We start from the raw sequence: 21,363 nt of genomic DNA, 5'->3' as shown, positions 1-21,363 counted from the left end.
ACATGAAAGAGAGGAGGGGGTCTGGAAACGCCGTGGCTAAGAGATGCTATCTGACACACTGAGTGAAGCTGGAGTTTTACGGACAGATGCATTCAAAAAGCAAACAAGTGTTATTTTTTCACAGCTTGTGGAGGGCATGCGTGTTTTTTCAGTTAGCCGCGGTTTCGTAGAAGTTTGGAGACGTTTAGCAGGAACGAGTTTGGTTAAATTACAAGTCGAATAAAACTGAGCAATGAGTCAAAATTTCTTATGTTCTCATTTTAAATAGCTATGTGATTCACCCCTTTAGTTTAGCGCTAGTGGCTCGGGCCTGGTGCCAGCTTGTGGTGGTTACAGATATGTTTACTTTTGTAGGCTGGCAGGAACATGAGATTTCCTCTGGGTGCGCTGTGGCTGGCTGACCTGCAAACAGCACGGCCCTCACACTGCCTCCCTGCTCCTGTTGCATGCTGCTGCGACCCCAACCCCCAATGGTGAGCGCTTGCATGTCGAGTAACGTTCCACAAACAAATAAAATCCAACACTGACCTGCAAAGGTTTATTGAAGTAATGGAAAGCAGCCATTATGGACACACTCACACGGCGACCTGAAAACACACACAACCATTTGAATGTCTGCACACAAGAGCAGATTCATGTGTGTGTTTTAGCAGCTCTACCTATATGGGAATGCCAAAGGGCCTTATGGATTATCTGGAGCTTGAATTATCCCATTCCTTAGCCGGCTTCACACAGAGGAAGGCCTTGTTCTGAGATGATCAGCAACACTAAACCTGAAAATGCAGCTTCTGTGGAAGAGATCATCTGAAAGAAAAGATTACCACTGTCCACAATTTATGGAGTGCCAAATGAAAAAAGTTAACAAAATCAATTTGACTGCCAAGTTTCTCTTATAAAACACTTTTTTATTTAACATTTAGGAACATTAATGCTTAATATATATGGTAAACACATCTTTATATATATCATATCTAAATCTTTAAATCTATATTGAATCTATATGTCATATCTAAATTTTTAATCTAAATATATTTCTTAATCTACAATTTTACATCTACGTAAATTGAAACATAAAGCCTAATCTATATCTAGAATCTAAATATACATCTTGAGTCTAAATGTTAAATCAAATACAAATATAAAATCTGAAATAAAAGTCTTTAATCTAAGTCTTAAAACTAAATCTAAATATGTCTTGAATTTAAATGTTAAAAGCTAAATCTATATCAAAATCTTTAGCTTATATTTAATTCTTGAAATTAAATATATGTCTAAAATCTTATATTAAAATTTCATAGTTAAATTAAAATTTGTAAATGTATATTTATCTTAAATCTAAATGTTACAGCTAATAATAAATTTATAATCTTGAATGTAAATATGTTAGATCTCAAAGGTATTGTGGAGGATTTTCGGGATTTTTTAAGAGAGCCTCCTTCTCTTCTTTAAAAAAAAAAATGGACATGCACAACCCTGTACCCGCCACGACTGAGTGTTAGGGCCAGGCTAGAGAATTTTTATATATAATAAAGTTGTAACATTATGAGAATAAAGTTGGAAAATTACGAGAATAAAGTCATAAAATTAAGAGAATAAAGTCGTAACATTACGAGAATAAAGTCGTAATATTACGAGAATAAAGTCGTAAAATTACAAGAATAAAGTTGTAACATTACATGAAGAAAGTCGTAATATTACATGAATAAAGTCATAAAATTACGAGAATAAAGTCGTAACATTACAAGAATAAAGTTATAATATTACAAGAATAAAGTCGTAAAATTACAAGAATAAAGTCGTAACATTACATGAATAAAGTCGTAACATTACATGAATAAAGTCATAAAATTACGACAATAAAGTTATAATATTACAAGAATAAAGTTGTAATATTACAAGAATAAAGTCGTAATATTACAAGAATAAAGTCGTAAAATTACGAGAATAAAGTCGTAACATTACGAGAATAAAGTCGTAACATTATGGGAATAAAGTCGTAACATTACGAGAATAAAGTCGTAACATTACGAGAATAAAGTCGTAACATTACAAGAATAAAGTTATAATATTACAAGAATAAAGTCATAAAATTATGAGAATAGTCATAACATTGCATGAATAAAGTTGTAAAACTACAAGAATAAAGTCATAACATTACGAGAATAAAGTCGTAACATTACAAGAATAAAGTTATAATATTACAAGAATAAAGTCGTAATATCACGAGAATGATGTCATTGTACCACAACCCGTTTCAGAAAGAACCAGCATATGACAGCTGACCAGCTCCACCAATCAGCAACCTGAGTCCGCTTTGACCTAATGCCACATTTGATGCCTGTGCTAAAAGATTTTCTTATTTGTCAAACCAGAGCCAACGTATAACCTCACATGATGCTCGACATTCCTCATTTCAGGGAAGGAAGTGCTTCTTGAAGGAGTTGTCATAAAATACAACTTGTTTCTCGTAATTTACAACTTTATTCTTTTTATATTATAACTTTATTCTAATAATTTTATGACTATTCTCTTTGTGACTTTTTTCTTGTAAAAGTACAACTATATTCTTGTGATTTTACGACTTTAATCTCACAATGTTACGACTTTATTCTTGTAATTTTTACGACTTTATCCTCGTAATTTTATGACTATTGTCGTTGCGACTTTACCCTCTTAATTTTACGACTTTATTCTTTTAATGTTATGACTTTATTCTCGAAATAGAAGAAAAAAAAATCTCTAGCCTGGCCCTAATACTCTGTCGTAACATGCTCCCAAGAGGGAACAACCTATTAAATGCGTGCAATAGCACGCACGAGCCCATTTCTCCTTGTGCACGCTCTGTTTAAAAGTTGCTGTTTGCATAAGTCATACAAGCTTACTCGGTTCGAACTTCTGCTCTAACTCCTAAATTCCTCAATCTATATATAGAGCGGGGACTATATAGTCGGCTTCATAGCGAAAACAGATGATTACTTCCCCATTGGTCACGTAGCTCCTCCTCCACTACGCGGTGCCTGCACCATCTTTGTTATTAGTTGCTAATGTCGAGTAGCGACAGCAAATCCCATAATGCTTTGCGAGGAGAGTTCTCCGTGTAAAGCAATCTGAGATATATCTGCCTTTTCTGGGGCTTTTCTTTTCTTCTCATACACTTCATAGACATTTTATACGATATATGACTCACCACACATATACGGCTAAAGGTGCACATGCTCACAAAAAGATAGCTAATGGGACGAGCATGTAGGACGGCCTTACGTAAACATATCACCAGAATGATTGACAATTAGGAGGACCAATTATTTAGATGATCCACCTGGAAATAAAAGATCACCCTCTATACCTTTATTATATATATTACATTTAAATTTAAATATATATATTTACTGTAAAACTTGAATACAAATCAAAATCTTAAATCTAAGTCTCACACTTTAATCTTTTTTATGGCACCCCATACCAATCCCTGTTAAGGAGTTTTTTTTTTTCTTTCCTTGATGATAAATACTACCCATAGCAATGGTAGTAAGATCATGGCAGAAGGAGGAAATAGCATTGATGACTCACTAAGCCAAAGAAACCAAGTAGTTTTTCTTTATTTTAAGAATGGTTTTTGGTAAATGACCTTAAAATTCACCTGAATTGTTCCATTTGTTGGTCATCTGCATGTGTAGGTTAAACTGAAAGATATTGAGATGATAAAAAAAACTCTGTCCCGGAGGATTACAATGAAGAAATTGCTGAATTCTTTTGAAAATTTTCTTCCAATAATATCAAGGCTTGATTTTTCCAAGGAAGGGGAAGCCATCCCTTACCATCACACCGCCTCCACCGAAAGGTAATCGGCTCAAGTTTATTCATGGATGCTACCCAAATATTGAACCCTGCTTCTTAGCCTACAAATGCAGTTTATTTGTAAGTTTGGCATCTGATGATGGAAGTTAATCAGGCTTTACAATAGTAAATGAGACTAATTTGCAAATTGATTGTAGCAAAAATAAAATAACAAATAAATCTTAAAGTTCTGACTTTTTTGTTGTTGATGAATTCGTTTTGGAAGATGAATGATATGAATAATGCAGTTATACTGTTTTTGAAATGGATCTTTAGTTGGGAGTAGGGTATTCTTTAATTCCCTTCAATAAAAAAAAAAAACATAAAGTAACTAAACCTCTGGTGAATTTACACCAGGACCAACTAACAAATTCTGATAACCAATATCTATGAAGTGCTTTACAAAGTGACTGAGCCCTTCAACCTTTTTCAGGTTTTCTCACATATACCAGTAACCATAGCCTTCAGAATATTTACAGTAACTGTGATTTTATGCAATACTGGATTTGTGATTCTGATGTTTTATTTTTATTTTGATAGAGATCTGGAAAGCGTACGGTGCACTTTGTTAATCCCCCCTGTACCCTGATACCTCTAAATAAAGAGCAGTGAAACTAATTAGAAAAATAAGTAATACGTTTGTATTTACAATCCACTTTTGTTTTCTGTATGAATTTAGCTGCTCTTTCAGGGCTTAGAACAGGTTTTCAGAGAATGTTAGTGAATAATCAGCCTAACGAACAGCAAGAACACAGTAGATGGTAAGAGAGAGAGTTGTGGAGACGTTTGAAGAAGGGCCAAGTTATAAAACAATTTCCTGCACTTTGAACATCTTTGTTTATTCCATCCATAAACGAAGAGCGTGCCACCAATAAAGAGCTACAGGCATGGTTTGTTCTACACATATGAGCTCGGAAAGGAGATAATTAATCAGAGAAGGAGGTGAAAGCATGTGGTAATCTAAGCATAAACATGTGTACGGGATTGTTCAGGTCAAAGGAGAATTATGTTGGTATAAAATGAACAATAGACGTGAACCCAAACACACCACCTCCACGCTAAAGGGTTTGGTGGTGTCATCATGGTGTGGGATAGGTAGCTCCTAACCAAAGCTCCCCAAAAGTAATGTGTTAATGGATGCAGCCTACAAGAAAGGCTTGTTGAAAGCTTTAAAGCTTGTTTAAAGTTGAGGCAGAGGTTGGCCTACCTGCAGGACAACCAACAAAAACTGCAAAAAATAAAGTAAAAAAGTAATATTGCCTCTACCTGAAGCCCAGACATTTTTGTTTTCATCAAACAAGACCAACTCTGAGGATGATTACACTAACAGTCGACACTGGACACCAATATCCTTGCAGAAGTCTGAATAACTTGAATTCTTTGGATGAATCCGACTCTACAAACTTTTGTTTGTTTACTCGTGTCCAGAGGGAATCTTAATTTTCTCAGACTTTTGCTTTCTGTGGATAATATAATCAAAAGTAAAGACCAGCACAATACCTTTTTAGCATGAGGGGGGAGGAGGGCAGCCTGCAGATCCAGTCAGTTCTGAGCCGGCAGCCAGCCAGTCATAACAACATCAAACAGCCACCCTAGCCTCCAGTGCTTAAATGGAGCCAAGACCCTGGACCAGAAATATGATTGCTGCATCTTTTTAAGATAAGAATGCAGACAAGCTTAAAAGTTATTGCGAACAACACATGGAGGTATGAGACAACCATAAAAGTGGAGGCTGAATCCAGGGGAACAAAACTGGAAGAAAGTGGTGCTTAAGGTCAACAAAGGAATCTTGATATCTTGCCTTAAAATCAAAATGAATAATCATCTTGTTTTGCAGGAAATGGGGGGGGGAGCAAAGGCCTCAGCACAACACACAGGTGCACTTTTAAAGAGAGCACATTATGATCTTGTCTACTCTGAGTAGTTTTCTTCCAGCCAGTTCAATGAGAGGACATCAGAGGGAGGATAGAACACTGCCACCTTCTGGTCAGTTTTGGTACATACATCACACTTTAATTAAAGGATGTGTCCTGGAGCTTATTAAAAAAGCCTCAATCCCTGTATTTCTATTAACTAGTAATTTTATTGTTAAAATTTGGAATAATGCAATTTGTATGAATGTTAACAGAAACTACAAATGTGAAAAAGAAATTCAACACAGTCCTAGCCGTAAACATCCAGTTTCGATAATAATAGTTATTTATCACCTGTGCATTTAACCCTTCCCATTGGGAGCAGTGTGGGGTTAAGGGTCTTGCTCAGGGACCCATAGAGCAGGCTGTGGGGATCGGATCAGGTTCTTGCTACCTTCTCAGAGGACAAGCGCACTGCTCTAACCACTAGGCCAACACTCCCCACTTATGACTATGGCTCAATGGATAAGCTCCAAACTAAAACCCTGTATTTCATTTCACATTATATTTGGATCTTCAGCAAAAACTAAAACAAAACAAAATCAAAAGCATGATTTCCAGAGTAAAACATCTTTAATTGTGTGTACAAGTGTCCATTGAAGTAGAACAAATAGATCAGCAGGCTCTGTGAGTCATATTTGACACTATTTAACGTTTTTATGAGTTTGTTAGATCAGAACACATGCAAACACTTTGATTAACAAAATCAAGTAAATGGAGATTTGAAAAGGTATACGGTTAAGAAATATTCTCCCACAAAAATAAAGCTCTACATTATAATGAGGTTGCAATCTACAGTGACACACAAAAGGGGAAATCAGTTAACTTTTCTTCACATAAGCAAGCTTTTGGAAAAAAGAAAACAATGTTTATTTGCATCATCTGGTCCATTTCCTCCCTCTATATTTCTTCTGTAAATCCCTGGCGCTGACTCAGACAATTATTGCGTTTTCCAGCTTTCCTTGGAGATGTGTGCAATTGTATGAATTATAACCGTCTCAAAGCTTCACCAGCTGAGTTATAAGCAGGAGGGGAATTATGCATAAAGCTCATCACTTTATGCAGTTGTACGCTCTGTTTAGCAATACCATTTCTTTTTAAAGTGTTTTTTTTTCTGGTGGGATAATAAATAGAAAAGTTTAGTGAAGGATAAAAACTTAAAAGAGCAAATTTTCCGCTGCGTCGTAACCAATATCAGCCAAAGTGTATATGTTGTGTAGAAGCTGCATCTAGTTCTGACACACTTGGTGCGAATGGTTACCTTCATAAAAAATATTTAGGGTCAATGAACACACATCAAGCTTGGCAGAAGTGGGATTCGAACCTGCGCCTCTCAAGGAGACTGCAACTCGATTGTATAGGGAGCAGGATTTATTTTATCTTATAAGATAAGATAAAAAGTTATACAATAACTTATAGAAGATATACTAATTATCTACATGCTTTTAAGTTGTACCAATAACAGTTTACTGGCTTCACTGCCATGGGTTTTTTGTTAATGTTTTTTAATAAATTATAAAATCATCACAAATGTCTTATAAAAATATATGATTTCAATAGTTAACTGTTTTTTAGCCATTAAACCTATTTTACATAGTGGATTTCCCTTTATGGCCTGTGCTGCAACCTTTCTAGACATTGCAAAAATGTATCTTTATGGAAGTTCAAGCATTAACCATGCAGTTATTTGACAAAACTCATTCTTACGTATTACTTTGAGATATTCTAGATAAAGTGGGATCATCAAGTCTACGTGATGATCATTCATTAGCTGTTCTAGGCAGGAACCAGTGCTTCTGCAGAACTTGTCCTGGCAACTTTTATGGCCCTTTCTTGCTCCCCTGGACCTATTTAATTTTTCATATTTACAGTTTTATTCTAGTGATGATTTCAGATGCTTTTAATTTCAATCATACTGAGATAGGGTCACAGTTTAAATCTGCTAAATCTGCTTTGATACCTTGGTTCTATGAATGTCAAACAATAAACTTTTTCTTTCTTATTTTTTTTTTTTTTGTTTCACTCTTTTTTTCTGTTCCCCCTTGAAAAAAAAAACACTTAACAAAAGGTTCAGAAGTATATATACGTGACACAAAAATAGTTATAGGAAAAAAAAAGGCACCCAAGCTAAATGAAGGCTATTGTCTGAAGTGGGATTCGAGCACGCGCCTTCAGGGTCGACTGCTCGCCCTCCTGACAACGCGTTAGATTCGTGATACGTTCAAAACTTTTCGTTCTGTCGGATTTTTCAGTTTTATTTCCGTTTTAATGTACTGCTCTGTCTGTCACAAACAATAAGCACAAACAAATGTTTTTTACAATTGAAAACAAAATTGATTTAAAGGTAAGTAGCATGCATTTATTATTAAAAGAGCTGGGCAGTAGGGTACGGGGTATTCAAAGAGCAGTAACTGAAGGCAGCTTAACACATGATGCGAACATTTAGTATTTTCTAAATTCCGACTCTCACACAGCGCCTAAAAACAGGATAGAAGTGTTAAAAGTGCTTCGCATGGCTTGGCTGACGCTGGCAGGCCGTTTTAACAGGAAATATCTCTAAAACTCTACCTGATTAATTTGTTAGAACAGCTACAGTACATTTTGTTAATCATAAGTGGCAATTTTAGGCATGCTATTGAAATTTTAATATATTGAAAGCCTTTTTTATTTAAATAATATAATAATAACAATAATAATAATAATAATAATAATAATAATAATAATAATAATAATAATAATAATAATAATAATAATAATAATAATAAAAGTGGATCAGCCTGCATTTGGTCAAACCACAGTGTAAAAGTGCTAAAAGTTTTATTGTTACTAATCACTTTCAAGATCTCTGCAATTACTTTTGTACTAGTCTAATTCCCAAATATCTAAATGGCATTTTAGATGTCAAATATCTTAATAAATAACATTGACTAGAAAGCAAAAAATTAGTAAAGAAGCAACTCGAAAATACAGGTGAATGTGCTAGATGTAACCACAAGGTGGCGGTGTTTCATAATTTGGGCTGCATCAGATGCCATTCATCCTACACTCACTATAGTCACAATTATATCAAACTGGTATTTTGGACAGTAAAAATCAATAAATATATCTTAGTTGGTTAGTATCATTCATAAATCAATTTAGGGGATTTGAATTGTGACATAAAGTAGATTTGTTGTCAAGAAGGAATGCAAAACTGCTGAACCTCATTGCGTACCAACAATTATTGTAAGTTATTCTTAAGTCAAAGTTGTAATTTGGTAGTACTGTTGCAACTAACGTTTGTTCTCCACAAAAAAAAAAATAACTGAAGAAAAGGGAATTCCAATCCAGGCCCCAGCGAGGATCGAACTCGCGACCCCTGGTTTACAAGACCAGTGCTCTAACCACTGAGCTATGGAGCCGAACACGCACACACAGCGACCAACCGTAGAAATTCAATCTTGAAAGAGACGTGTTATATAATGCCGACGGTCTTGGAACAAGTACGGAAGTACGGACCGGGATCACTTCGAGTTGACTGATTGCCAGTGAAATGGCGTTGTTGGATGTTTTTTTCACCATTTGCGCTAAAGCTCTGACCTGGCTGTGCGTTTTTCTTTTTATTATATTTGTCGGTTACTGCTTTTATATCAAGTATATTCATCTGAAATATGACCACATTCCAGGGCCACCGAGAGACAGGTAAACCTGATTCGTAAAAATGTTCAGCTTAGAAAGTTAAAATAACAGCATAAATGGCCTCTGTCAATTGTCTTTTTTCCTCACAGTTTCTTCTTGGGACACTCTCCGACATTCCTCAGGGTTATAAAAAATGACGGACTTATCTACGACAAATTCCTGGAGTGGTGAGATGAACTATACCTGTGATACTATTTGTGGATAATGAAAAGCAAAATGAACAGTACCACGCTGAGTTTTATCCGTCTGCATGCTTGTTTCGATATCCTACCTTCACATTTCTACACTTTGAGCGCTGTTTTCCTAGTTTTATTCCAAGAGTTGTATTTCTTCTATTAAAACTTACATTATATTCTGTGGTTTATAGGTCCGAGACTTATGGGACTGTTTATAGAATTAATGTCCTACATTATGTTATAATGGGTGTGACCTGTCCAGAAGCTACTAAGGTAAACATTACCAAAACTGCACATGTACTACTTTGGTATCTGACCATGTGTGGGTTGGAAATCATATGTTTAATCTTTACTGATCTCTATTTTCAGGAAATATTGATGTCACCTAAGTATCCAAAGGATCTAATGCTCTACAAACGACTTTTTAACCTGTTTGGTCAAAGGTAGTTTATCACTTGATTCGTCTCTCTTTTAAACAAAAGAAAGTAAATTGTTGTCAAATTAGTTTAACTTGATCATTAAAAATCGTGTTTTTTTTAATGCATGTATTTATGTGGGAAATCAATGGGATCTTTAGTGCACATTACTACTGCTATCAAAGTAGTGCCAAAATGTAAAGTGAAAGGTATAGGTTTTATGGTTTTTAAAGGAAAAAATACAATATTTTATCGACTGCGCATGTACGACGTTTAACGAGAGTCAATGGCCAAAGATTTTTGCGCTCAAAGGAGGAAATACGTCAACAATCCGAAGACGAATGAAACAGCTTTACTTGTCAATAAAGATTAAATATTTCTTGCACATCCAAAAATATATAAATAACTTTTGAAATACTGGGATTTTATAAATTCATTTTTATTTGTTTTTTTTTTATGTCTAAATCAAGGTCATTGGGTATGTGGGGCTGTGCCCTAGCGCCCTCTGTTGGCCAGCCGCCACTGCTCTTAAGTTTGATTTAGCTGTAAACTTTGATTTCCATCTGAAAAACTCACACAAAGAGGAAAGACAATTAGGAGAAATCTATTGATACAATTACATTGTCTTTGGTGCTCAGACCTCGGCAGGAAACATAGAACTTAATTTTGATATGAATGAACAGGAGTAAAGAATAGAGCTGTTTTACCCCCAGGTCTGAAACTGGAGGTGGAGTGGAGATAGATGAAGTTGGTCAGTCTGTAGACTGCTGTGTTGAATGTCTGTTTAACTCTCCCCTGCCTCCTTCTAAGGTTTTTAGGCAATGGTCTGGTCACTGCAAGAGATCATGAGGTGTGGTACAAACAGCGACGGATTATGGACCCTGCTTTCAGCAGCTTGTAAGTTAGTCTGTCTCTCTTTGTCATTCAGAAATGACTTGAACAGTATGACAAATCTCTCCAGTTTTAGCCTGTAGCCCTGACTAGTTAAAGAACTATGAGGCTCTGCTGGTTTTTTCTGGGTGTGACATTTCATCCTCCAAAACCTTTCTTTTTTCCATTAGGTATTTGAGAGGTCTAATGGGGACCTTCAATGAGAGAGCAGAGAAACTGATGGACAAGCTCTCTGAGCTGGCTGATAACAACACGGAAGCGAACATGCTTCAGCTTGTCAACGGTGTCACACTTGATGTCATTGCTAAGGTGTCGTCTATTATTTCCCCTCCTTCAACTTGAAAACTTCTAATTATAATAGTCTTTGTAAATCTGTCTTATTTCAATAATTCTAGGTTGCATTTGGTGTGGATTTAGATCTCTTGTCCAACAAATCACCTTTCCCAAAAGCCATTGAAGCTTGTCTAAAAGGGATGGTATATCATATCAGAGACTCTTCATTTCGGGTAACTTTTTCGAATTGTTTCAAATCAACCTTTTGCAAACCAAGGCCTTCCTAACATCCATGTGAAACTAACTGTGCTGTTCCAGTTCAATCCAAAGAACTGGCCGTTCATCAACGAGGTGAGGGAAGCCTGTCGCCTGCTGCGAACAACTGGAGCTCTGTGGATCCATGACAGAAAGGCAGCCATGCAAAACGGAGAAGATGTCCCAAAGGACATCCTCACGCAGATCATTAAAACTTCTTCCACAGGTTGTGATCCCCTCGATTAAGGATGAGATGTTAACTCCTTCTGCCTCTCCTCCATCCTGTCCCTTGCATCATTTTCTCATTAGTTGATCTTTCAAAGCCTTCCTCGGATGTATGTGTCCGTCAGTTTTTCCTATCTGCGTTAAACACCTATTTATGAAAGATTTTGCTTTTATCTTTTCCTTAAATCTATGAAGTGCTTAAAAGCGTATTTTGACATCTGATTATTCTGGGTATTTTTCGTTATTATAGAGGAAATCATGACTGCAGAGGATGAAGAACTCATGTTGGACAACTTTGTGACATTCTTCATTGCAGGTAATTTTATTTTGGAGGGTTTTTTTTCTTTTTCTTTTTTGGATGAAGTGGAAAATATAAATTAAAAAAATGTGATGGAAAATGAGAGCTTTTGACTTGTGTTGTCTTCCCTTACAATCACTCAAGGTCAAGAAACAACAGCCAATCAGCTGGCGTTTTGCATCATGGAACTTGCAAGACATCCTGAAATATTGGCTAAGTAAGGATGAATAATTAGTCGGGTCATAAAGGTTTGCAATGTACTGGCTGAACCGTAGTTTTTATGCAGTTTTTTTCTGTTTTTCAGAGTGACAAATGAAGTGGATGATGTCATTGGGATGAAACAGGAAATAAGCTATGATGACCTCGGGAAGCTAATTTACCTCTCCCAGGTAGTTTAGGCTTTTCCTTTATGGATATTTCTCTTTTTATTGTTCAAAGGACTGTCACTTTCTTTTAGCCATGTCTATCTGAACATCTGCTCTGTGTTTTAATTAAACAATATTCAATATTGAAGCGTCAAATTAATCTCATCCCACAGGTGCTGAAAGAGACACTGAGAATCTACCCGACTGCTCCAGGCACATCTCGGGACGTTCATGGAGACATGGAGATCGACGGCATCCACCTGCCTGGAGGATTTACCTGCATGGTGAGTCTCTGCCTCACAATATGTCTGATGCTGTTAAAACTGCAAGCACCTGTCTGATATTAGGATATGAAATACATCTGGGCATATAATTTAACCCAATTTGTGTTTACCAACCCATTATGGATACCCTTTCTACCACAATGTGACTACTTATTCAGTTTAGCTCTTATGCAACTTTTTTCTCTTAACATTGACATATTACTCTAATTTTCAGTTTAGCAGCTTTGCTACTGGAAGGATGGAAAAGTTCTTTAAGGATCCTCTGAAATTTGATCCAGATAGATTTCACCCAGATGCGCCCAGGTAAGTAAAGCGCAATCAAAACATAAAACTCAGAGTTAAGTTTTTTGTGGCTTTGCACATCCTCAGTGAAGGAGAAGGAAAAAGAAAATATGAAATTTGTTTTCTCTTCTTCTGTTTAACAAGGCCCTACTACTGCTACTATCCCTTTAGCCTCGGTCCGCGGTCCTGCCTGGGAAAGAACTTTGCTCAGGTGGGTGGACCGTAGAAGAAAATTCAGGGTTTTTTTACAGCTTTTTTCAAAGTTTTTGCTTCATGTGTTTTTTTAAAAACTGCTTGATAGATAAAAAAAACAAAACATTTTTGGTCTCTAAATGTAAACAGAAAACCACATAACAAACTTAAACATTCCTTATGTGTTTTCAGATGGAAGCCAAAGTGGTGATGGCAAAGCTTCTGCAGAGGTTTGATTTCAGCCTCGTCCCTGGACAGACCTTTGACATCGAGGACACTGGCACCCTGAGGCCCAAGAGTGGAGTGATCTGCAACGTCAGACACAGGAAATACAAAAACTAAGCATTATTAATGCTTCCTGATATAGGATGAAATGAAAATTTTACTAAAATATTCATAGGCTGGTTCTCCTGCATCAGACAATGGAAGCTAGCTTTGTTGTTGAATTGATTTCATATCTATGTCTTTATTTACTCTTGCAAATCATTTAGGCCTTATAATCCTTTTTTTAATAACCCTGAACCTTTTGTGCCTTATCAGTGTATTTCTATGAAACTAAACCCTTAAGGTAAACTAACCTAATGTCATACTGTGATGCTTTAAACGCTGCCCGACTTTTGTTTTTTTTTTATGTTTTCTGCTGATTTATTATTGCCCCAAGCAGGGGTAACCAAGTCCAGTCGTCGACAGCTACCAACCTGCAAGACTCGAGACAACTGGACTTGGGAACCCATGGTCTAGAAACATCTGTACATGTGAAGGGGCCGTAATTTTGTTAGAATAATATTTTATATGATTTTGGGAGGAACATTTATTTAATTTTAAAAGCGAGCTCATGCCAAAAACCATTTTAAAACATAAAATAGTACAATAGTAAATGCATACTTATCTGTGAGTGCAGCAGTTAATTGTTACTGAAAATGTAAACATGTATTTATGCAAAATGATTGTATAAATATGAGTATATAAATGAGCATAGAAGCATTAAAGCAGATAAACATGCCTGAATTTGTAACTTTTTTAATTATGTAATTTGTGATACTTTTATATTAAGTCATAGATATCACACTTTGTGCATAACTTGTATATTTTACCTCCTGTTCTATCATTTTTAAACCAAAAGTCATTTATGATCATTTACTCCGAACGTATGTAGCCTCTTCATCAACTTTATTTACTTCTTGGAAATGTACTTATAAGTTGAGGTAGGTTACTTCCTGTTTCCAACTGTCCAGCCTGTAGTCCAGACAGGAACCTTTTTTTATGTATTAGTATTTAATAGTTTTCAATTGAAATGATTACTACCAAATATATTTGGAAAAATTCCTAAAGTTTCCTTGCAATGATGCTGGTATGTCAATACTGTGTGGCCCAGGGAGGAGTAATGATTAAGACATGTGCAGACTCTGTTACACTATGAATATCTCTCTTCAATATTTAAAAAGCAGACTAAATCTAACCTGTGGATAACTGCTCTGTTACTTCACATTAAACCAAACGGTTTATAATCAAACTATAATCTAACCACTTCTCTTTAACTGATCGTGTGTGAAACATTGGCACGCTTTTATTGTCTTTATCTTTATTTATGAAAACTTTAATTTAGGCAGCATGATCAAGCTCAGCTAAAGTGGGAACAAACCATTTCACACAAATAAAGGGGGGTTCTTGGCAAATATGGATGTTTACTTGTTGGTCTGGAACTGGGAACATTCAACTCCCAAAAAAAGATTGAATAAAATCTGCTCTTACAATGAAATACACAATCATGCTGTATTATATTTGATATCTTCTTATTCACTTTGAACTATATTTTGTGCCCATTTGTAGTCAGGTGACCATAGAATTGTCCAAACCATCCCCTTCTCAGTGTCCCTCTGATTGGAGGAGTGGCTTAGATTCTCAGCTGTCTTAGACTGAGTTCACTAAAGTGAATCTGACAGGAGAAGATGATCAGAGTTAGTCACTTACCTGGTTTACTGTAACAGATCAGTCCTTCCTCAATGATAGGCAGGATCAGCCAATGCACTGCCAATGAGATGAGGCCCTCAGTCTCCCAGCGTGTCCCCCATGCTGCAGCCCCAGAGAACAAGCAGGAAGCTGATCCAGGTCAAGGGAGAACAGATCAGGCAAAAACAGTTCAGGGATCCAGGAGTTCTCTACTCAATCAGAGGTTCCGACCCAAACAGGCACAGAGGGATCAAGGCTTCCAGGAATCCTCAGAGCATGAAAGCAGGTTCAGAGTCTTATGCCTCGAGCAACCAGCTCAGACAGAAACACACAGAAACAGACAGGCAGAATCCAGCAGCAGTCCAAAGGAGATTCAGGCGAACAGATAAGACAGGTACAGACGGGGCTAATGGGTGAGAGGGAACAGAATCAGGAAACCAGAATCGCTAGAAAACGCTGAAACGCTCTCACCACTGGTTAGGGAATCAACCAGCGTTAAGACACTGTGCTCCAGAATAATCTCCTCACTGAAACGGGGACATGAACCTTGGACTAACTAAACGTATGAAAACAAAACCTAAAGACATCTAACAGGGAATAAACCGCAAAAAACAATGATCTGGCCCCGATAGCTGGAACTCAGCCAAATATAAAGGAAGAGATGCAGTTGGGTGAGATCATTGATAATCAGAGACCAGGCAGAGTTAGGCAGATGAGTGAAATGAACAATTAAGGCCAGCTATCAGGGCAGATCATGACACTAACCTGTGTTTCTCTCCTGCAGAGGTTAGTGCCCTAGACCCCAAGCCACTGCAAATCTGTCTTTTTGAAGTAATCCCACTACCTGTCTTGCCTTGAATACTGGGTCCTCCGTTTTAAACCTTGACAATAAGATGCTTTAATGCTGTGTATTCACACAAAATACTGTGTGCAACAGTGTTTTTGTCATTTATATGGTTGTTAGCCATGGGGCCCATGGAGAAAACACTGACCTACAATTTGAAGACCTAAGTGCATTTAACTTAGTGATTGTATCACTCCACTTTTATCAAATTTCAGTTGCAAGGATAATAATGCAGGGGCTGAGGGTGAATGTTGAGAATGCCTTTAACCACTGTATTTGACAGCACCACCCCATATGTTTGATGAGCTGCACAACAGGATTGGCTGTCTTTCAGGGGAGAATACATAAAAATGTCAACGAAATGTCTAGAAAACTGTTATGATATTTGAGAATTAACTGTGATTTTGTGGGATACTGGAGCTCTGCATCAAATTAAATTGAATCTCAGTGGAATAAAATATGAAAAAAATGTAGAACCTTATCAAAAATCAACTAAGAATCCTAAAACTCAGTACCTCTTACCATTCCAACTCTTGTGCTATATGTGGAATAAGCAATAGCTGTAAACCTAAAATAATCTTAACTGAAACAAGTAATGGCATAAGAAAATCCCAATAAAGGGTGGAAAACACAATTTAGGGTGCAAATTTTGAATACAATTAGTTTCCATGGAGTTACTGAAATTAAGGAAATAAATACATAATAAGAATAGGTCATTGATATTAGATCAGAATTTTGAATGGTGGCCCACAAATTTTCATCCTGACCGAATCATATTTAGAGTTAGATTTAACAGAAGATCTTTTTTAAAAGGTTATCACCACCTTTTTTGTTTAACCATCTATACTGAGTTCAGGATCATTTTATTGTGATGCTTTTTATTCAGCTTTGCTAAAATTATGCCTTTGTAGGTCAAGAAACAACAGCAATCGACTGGCTTTTTGCATTATGGAACTTTGAAGACATCCTGAAATCCTGGAGAAGTAAGAACTAAATTAAAGTTTACCATTCCTTGTGGTATAGTTGGTGAACCATATGTTTTATGTTGTGTTTAAACGAATAGAGCAAACAAAGAAGTGGATGATGTCATTGAGATGAAACAAGAATTAGGCAGTGATGACATTGGGCAGATGATCTATCTCACACAGGTCGTTTTTAAAAGCTGTTCCTTTCTTCACTTTCTTGTGTCTTTAAATAAGTAAGTTCATTTCGAATTTCTGTGTTAGCAGCATAAACAATAATTTAACATATAATAATCTGCTTATAATATAATAAATGTGCTTTCATGGAATGTAATCATGGATCATTGTCAAACTAAAGACACTAAAATCACCACTTAAGTTACTCTATTGGTGGTTAGTTTCAATGAATGGCTTGGAAACACATGATTGGACACAAAACAACTGTTTATGGTGCCTTTTAAGAGTCTTCCAACCACTTGAACCTTTTCTCACAAACAACCACAAACTCAAATGTCTTTAATTCGGATTTACTTTGATTGGCCAATGCATATTTTTTTCAAAAAGATCAAAAGTAAAACGTGACTTTTCATGTGCAGTTTAATGTTTAAAATTATGATGTTATTTTCTGGAGTTTCCCAATGTATTTTATGGCAGTGTAACTCAGTGTATGTATGAATATGTTTGAATATGAAGAATGTCCTAAAAATCATTAAAAAGTTCAGTCTCTTTATTCTAACAGAAAAGAAATGTAAGTAGTTTGGCTAATCCTAGAAAAGGGAACTAATAGTCTAGTGGTTTCATTCCTGATGATGATGAAATTCAGGACATATCTAGTTTCAACACTGGATGGATGTATCTTTTTTTGCTACATTTCAGGTATTATTTTGACTTTCAGAATCAGATGTTCTGAAAATCAAAATATCAGAAGTATAGGGTACACCAAGGCCTCCCCTAGTATAGTTACTATACTACTGGGACGATGGAGAAGTTCTTCAAGGATCCTCTGAGATTTGATCCAGACAGATTTCATCTAGATGCTCCAAAGTAAGTAAAATTGCTAACACACCTCAAATGCAACATGAACTTTGATCAGAGTTTTTTTTTTTTGGGGGGGGGGCCTTGGTTTTGTTTTTTTTCCTTTTTTTTGACCGGTTTTCGTTTTTCCGGGCTGAGTTCACTAAAATGGCATTTTTCCACCTAGTTTTTGGTTTGCTCTGCAAAGCCCTTCTTGTCCTGTTCTCTCTCCTCTTCATTGCCTTTCTGGGTTACTGCTTGTACATTAAGTACATTCATGTGAAATATGACCACATACCAGGGCCACCAAGGGACAGGTAAGCCAAGCAAGTCAAGTTGTGTTTGTCGCTGTTCTTTGCAAATATTTTTTTTTCCATTTTCTTTCTCACGCAGCTTCTTTTTTGGCCATTCACCAACACTTCTGAAGATAATGAAAAAAGATGGATTAGTGCATGACAAATTCCTAGAATGGTAAGAACAGTGAATCTACAGGAAAACATTTTTTGCTCTCAGGACTTTAGTAAATTTGTGCGTCACTTAAAATCTCCATTTTGTTTGATTAACTAATAGTTTAATATACAATACATCCTTTATGCTTGTATTCTAGATTTATTATTCCTAGTTTGAAATAATTATAAACATGTTATTTTCAGGACTGAGACTTACGGACATGTTTGTAGGATAAACGTTCTGCACTATGTCAGTATATGGATCACGTGTCCAGAAGCAACAAAGGTAAATATATCTAAGAGTTGCAAGAGAAACAGTGTGAGAGGGAACGCACCTTTAATTTGTGTCTGCAGACGAAGACCCTGCTATTATAACACATTAAGTGTTTAAATCTTAATTTTATATTTAATTGGTTCTTGTTTCAGGAAATCCTAATGTCCCCAAAGTACACCAAGGCTAAAAAAGTCTACAAAAAACTCTTTAATCTGTTTGGTCAAAGGTAGTGTCTGGATTGTTCTTACCTCTTTATTTAACATGAACAGCCTAGTTTTTAAGGAAGTATTGTTGTGATACTAATCTCTCAACTTTCACAGGTTTTTTGGCAATGGCTTGATAACAGCTCGAGATCATGAGATGTGGTACAAACAGCGCCGGATAATGGACCCTGCCTTTAGTAGCTTGTGAGTCATCAGTCTCTATTTAATATATGAGGTTTGAATAATTGCTGGCAGAACTGATCCAAGGTATAAGATAACTAAGCTTTTATCCTCCAACAAAAAGATAGCACTTAGGAGATCTATTAGATCTTAGTACAGGCATAACTTTGTGAAGGACTGGTGTGGACATGTTCCCACCAACTTAGGCTTGGTGGGGACACTCCCCACCAATAATTTATGCTCCACCACTGTTTTATATACAATATAAAACATACAATATACAATATATAGTATATAGCTATATACTACAGGAGTTGCAAACATTAGCAATGGATTGTGGTGTCCAACAGCCAGCCAATCCAGTTACGTTTTCTTAGTCACGTGACTAGACGCTTGTGGCGCTCATACAGAAGGAAAACCAGCATGACGGAGCCGGTCAGGCAAGCTAACGCTAACTCAACTACAGAAAAATGAAAGTAATAAACTCACCATTGAGTTAGCGTTAGCTTGCCTGACCGGCTCCATCATGCTGGTTTTCCTTCCGTATGAGCGCCACAAGCGTCACGTCACGTGACTAAGAAAACGTAACGGGATTGGCTGGGTGTTGGACTCCACAATCCATTGCTAATGTCTGTGACCTGAAGTAACCCTTCCCTTTTTACACTGAATTTAGACGCTGAATTTAAGACAGTGAAATAGAGCCAGCTGAATCTCAGGAGGCTGAAAATATTGAGTTTGAATTTTGAAAGGTTGAATTTTTTTATATGCAGATTTTTTTTAACACTCAAAAATTAAACTGAAAAATAAGTATTGAAAATGTAATCACTTTGAAATAGTAATGTGAATTTTTAGCTTGAAGAGAAAATAACAAATGAAATTTCAACTGTGTAGAAATAATGATAATGAATTTTTTTTAGGTGTGTTGTGAATATATTTTAACACTGAAACAGTAAGTACAAACATACAACATTTAAATTTCAGTGGCATTTTTTATTCAAATCCCAGCGACACAGAAGTACTTCCATAGTCATGTCTCAGACATTGAACACATAAAGTCAGTGACATCATCGTTTAATGCGAGGTTACTGAAATATGGCTCTCATTCAACGATGGCTTTCTCAAAGGCCACATTTTCAGAGGTTAAGACTTATATTTTTCCCTCTGACCATCTTTAACACTTAGAGCTGTGGATCATATCCAGAAACAATATGGACCTGCTTCTCTGATCAAAACGCTGTTTGCCAAGCCTCTTGGTCGAGGCCCCTGTCCTTAGCCCTATAAACCAGACTAAATGTGAGATTAAATGTTTAATTTAGTCTGGCCCTGATGAATGAGACATCGGAAGATTATTGATGAGAACAACCTGTTGTTTTTCAAACCATGTCTGTGCCTATTGGTCAACGCTCTGACCAATGAGTGTGACTGACTGTGACATAGTAAGTGCGACAGAAAGCTGGTGGGGGAGTTTAAATAGCCGGTCGGTAAAACAGCGAATACGTCCTTTTTTTTAAATGAATGAGGGGTAGATCCTTCTTCTTGCTCACGTTTCAATGAAAACCCCAAGTCTAACTCTTCCAAAACTGATTCCAAAGCTGAGTCAAACGAGAACCGTTCAATAGTTGTTGCCATCTTCCCTTGTTGTGCTTTTTCCAGCATCGTGCAGCTTTGTCATCACGCCCTCAAGACCCCGCCCACTTTGCATTCAAAACACATGTCGGCGTTGTGATTGGTTCGCCAGTTCTAGGGCCTGGGGCATTGATTGAGGCTAGACCACTCGCAGGCAAAAATTATTTTGGTCGCTGGTGGGTGGGGCTAGTTTACTAGGCTAACATGTCCTATAATTATGCCGTATTTTTTGTTGGTATATCACATTTAATGCTAATAAAATTTCTTGAAATTTCCTGTTTATGGAAAAGATATAAAAATAAATCTGACAGGAATAAACACTCTTCCAAGGCTTCTTCTTGGGTTGATGTCTCTTTGTTCTTAAATATATTTGCTTTCAGGTACTTGAGAGGTCTGATGGGGACCTTTAACGAGAGAGCAGAGAAACTCATGGATAAGCTCTCAGAGTTAGCTGATAATAACACAGAGGCCAAGATGCTTCAACTTATCAACTGCGTCACGCTTGATGTCATTGCTAAGGTGGCCTTAGTTTTGTCTTGTTTTGCAAAAAATTGGGTAAACTCCTGTCTTAAACACTGTTCATCTACCTTCATTTAAATTACATGTATTTTTGTCAAACTTAGGTTGCTTTTGGTATGGAGTTAGACCTCCTGAACTATACATCACCTTTCCCCAAAGCCATTGAGACAGTTCTAAAAGGGATGATGCACTATGTAAGAGACTTCACATATAAGGTAATTGTACAGTTGCATGTTCATTGAGTGCAAAAAAAAACA

At 36.5% G+C, this 21,363-nt stretch overlaps 1 protein-coding gene, 1 non-coding gene and 1 pseudogene across 2 annotated transcripts; 2 read left to right on the top strand and 1 right to left on the bottom strand.

Moving 5' to 3' along the window:
- Window positions 1–9,078: 9,078 nt before the first annotated feature.
- On the bottom strand, window positions 9,079–9,151 carry trnat-ugu. Its single transcript has one exon. It is a non-coding gene; the product is annotated as a tRNA-Thr (tRNA).
- Window positions 9,152–9,215: 64 nt separating this feature from the next.
- On the top strand, window positions 9,216–14,499 carry LOC107097647 (cholesterol 24-hydroxylase-like). Its single transcript, XM_015394876.1, has 15 exons — window positions 9,216–9,431; window positions 9,518–9,595; window positions 9,796–9,877; window positions 9,974–10,047; window positions 10,831–10,917; window positions 11,082–11,220; window positions 11,307–11,417; window positions 11,503–11,665; window positions 11,915–11,980; window positions 12,107–12,179; window positions 12,267–12,351; window positions 12,501–12,611; window positions 12,826–12,914; window positions 13,038–13,104; window positions 13,278–14,499. The coding sequence occupies exons 1-15, from the start codon at window positions 9,283–9,285 to the stop codon at window positions 13,425–13,427; spliced, it is 1,524 nt and encodes a 507-aa protein (XP_015250362.1). The 5' UTR covers window positions 9,216–9,282; the 3' UTR covers window positions 13,428–14,499.
- A 3,523-nt stretch (window positions 14,500–18,022) lies between these two features.
- The window catches only part of LOC107097670, a 7,805-nt pseudogene continuing 4,464 nt past the window's right edge, over window positions 18,023–21,363 (top strand).

The sequence above is a fragment of the Cyprinodon variegatus genome, unplaced genomic scaffold, assembly GCF_000732505.1.
Source record: "Cyprinodon variegatus isolate N-32 unplaced genomic scaffold, C_variegatus-1.0 Scaffold25, whole genome shotgun sequence".
Classification (NCBI taxonomy): domain Eukaryota; kingdom Metazoa; phylum Chordata; class Actinopteri; order Cyprinodontiformes; family Cyprinodontidae; genus Cyprinodon; species Cyprinodon variegatus.
This window is presented reverse-complemented; position numbering and strand designations above follow the sequence as displayed.

Excerpts from the sequence above, each read along its gene's own strand:
- LOC107097647 (XM_015394876.1), top strand. The coding sequence starts at position 9,283 with ATGGCGTTGTTGGATGTTTTTTTCACCATTTGCGCTAAAGCTCTGACC. Across the intron at positions 9,596-9,795 it reads TACGACAAATTCCTGGAGTG|GTCCGAGACTTATGGGACTG; the intron begins GTGAGATGAACT and ends TGTGGTTTATAG. Across the intron at positions 12,612-12,825 it reads CTGGAGGATTTACCTGCATG|TTTAGCAGCTTTGCTACTGG; the intron begins GTGAGTCTCTGC and ends TCTAATTTTCAG.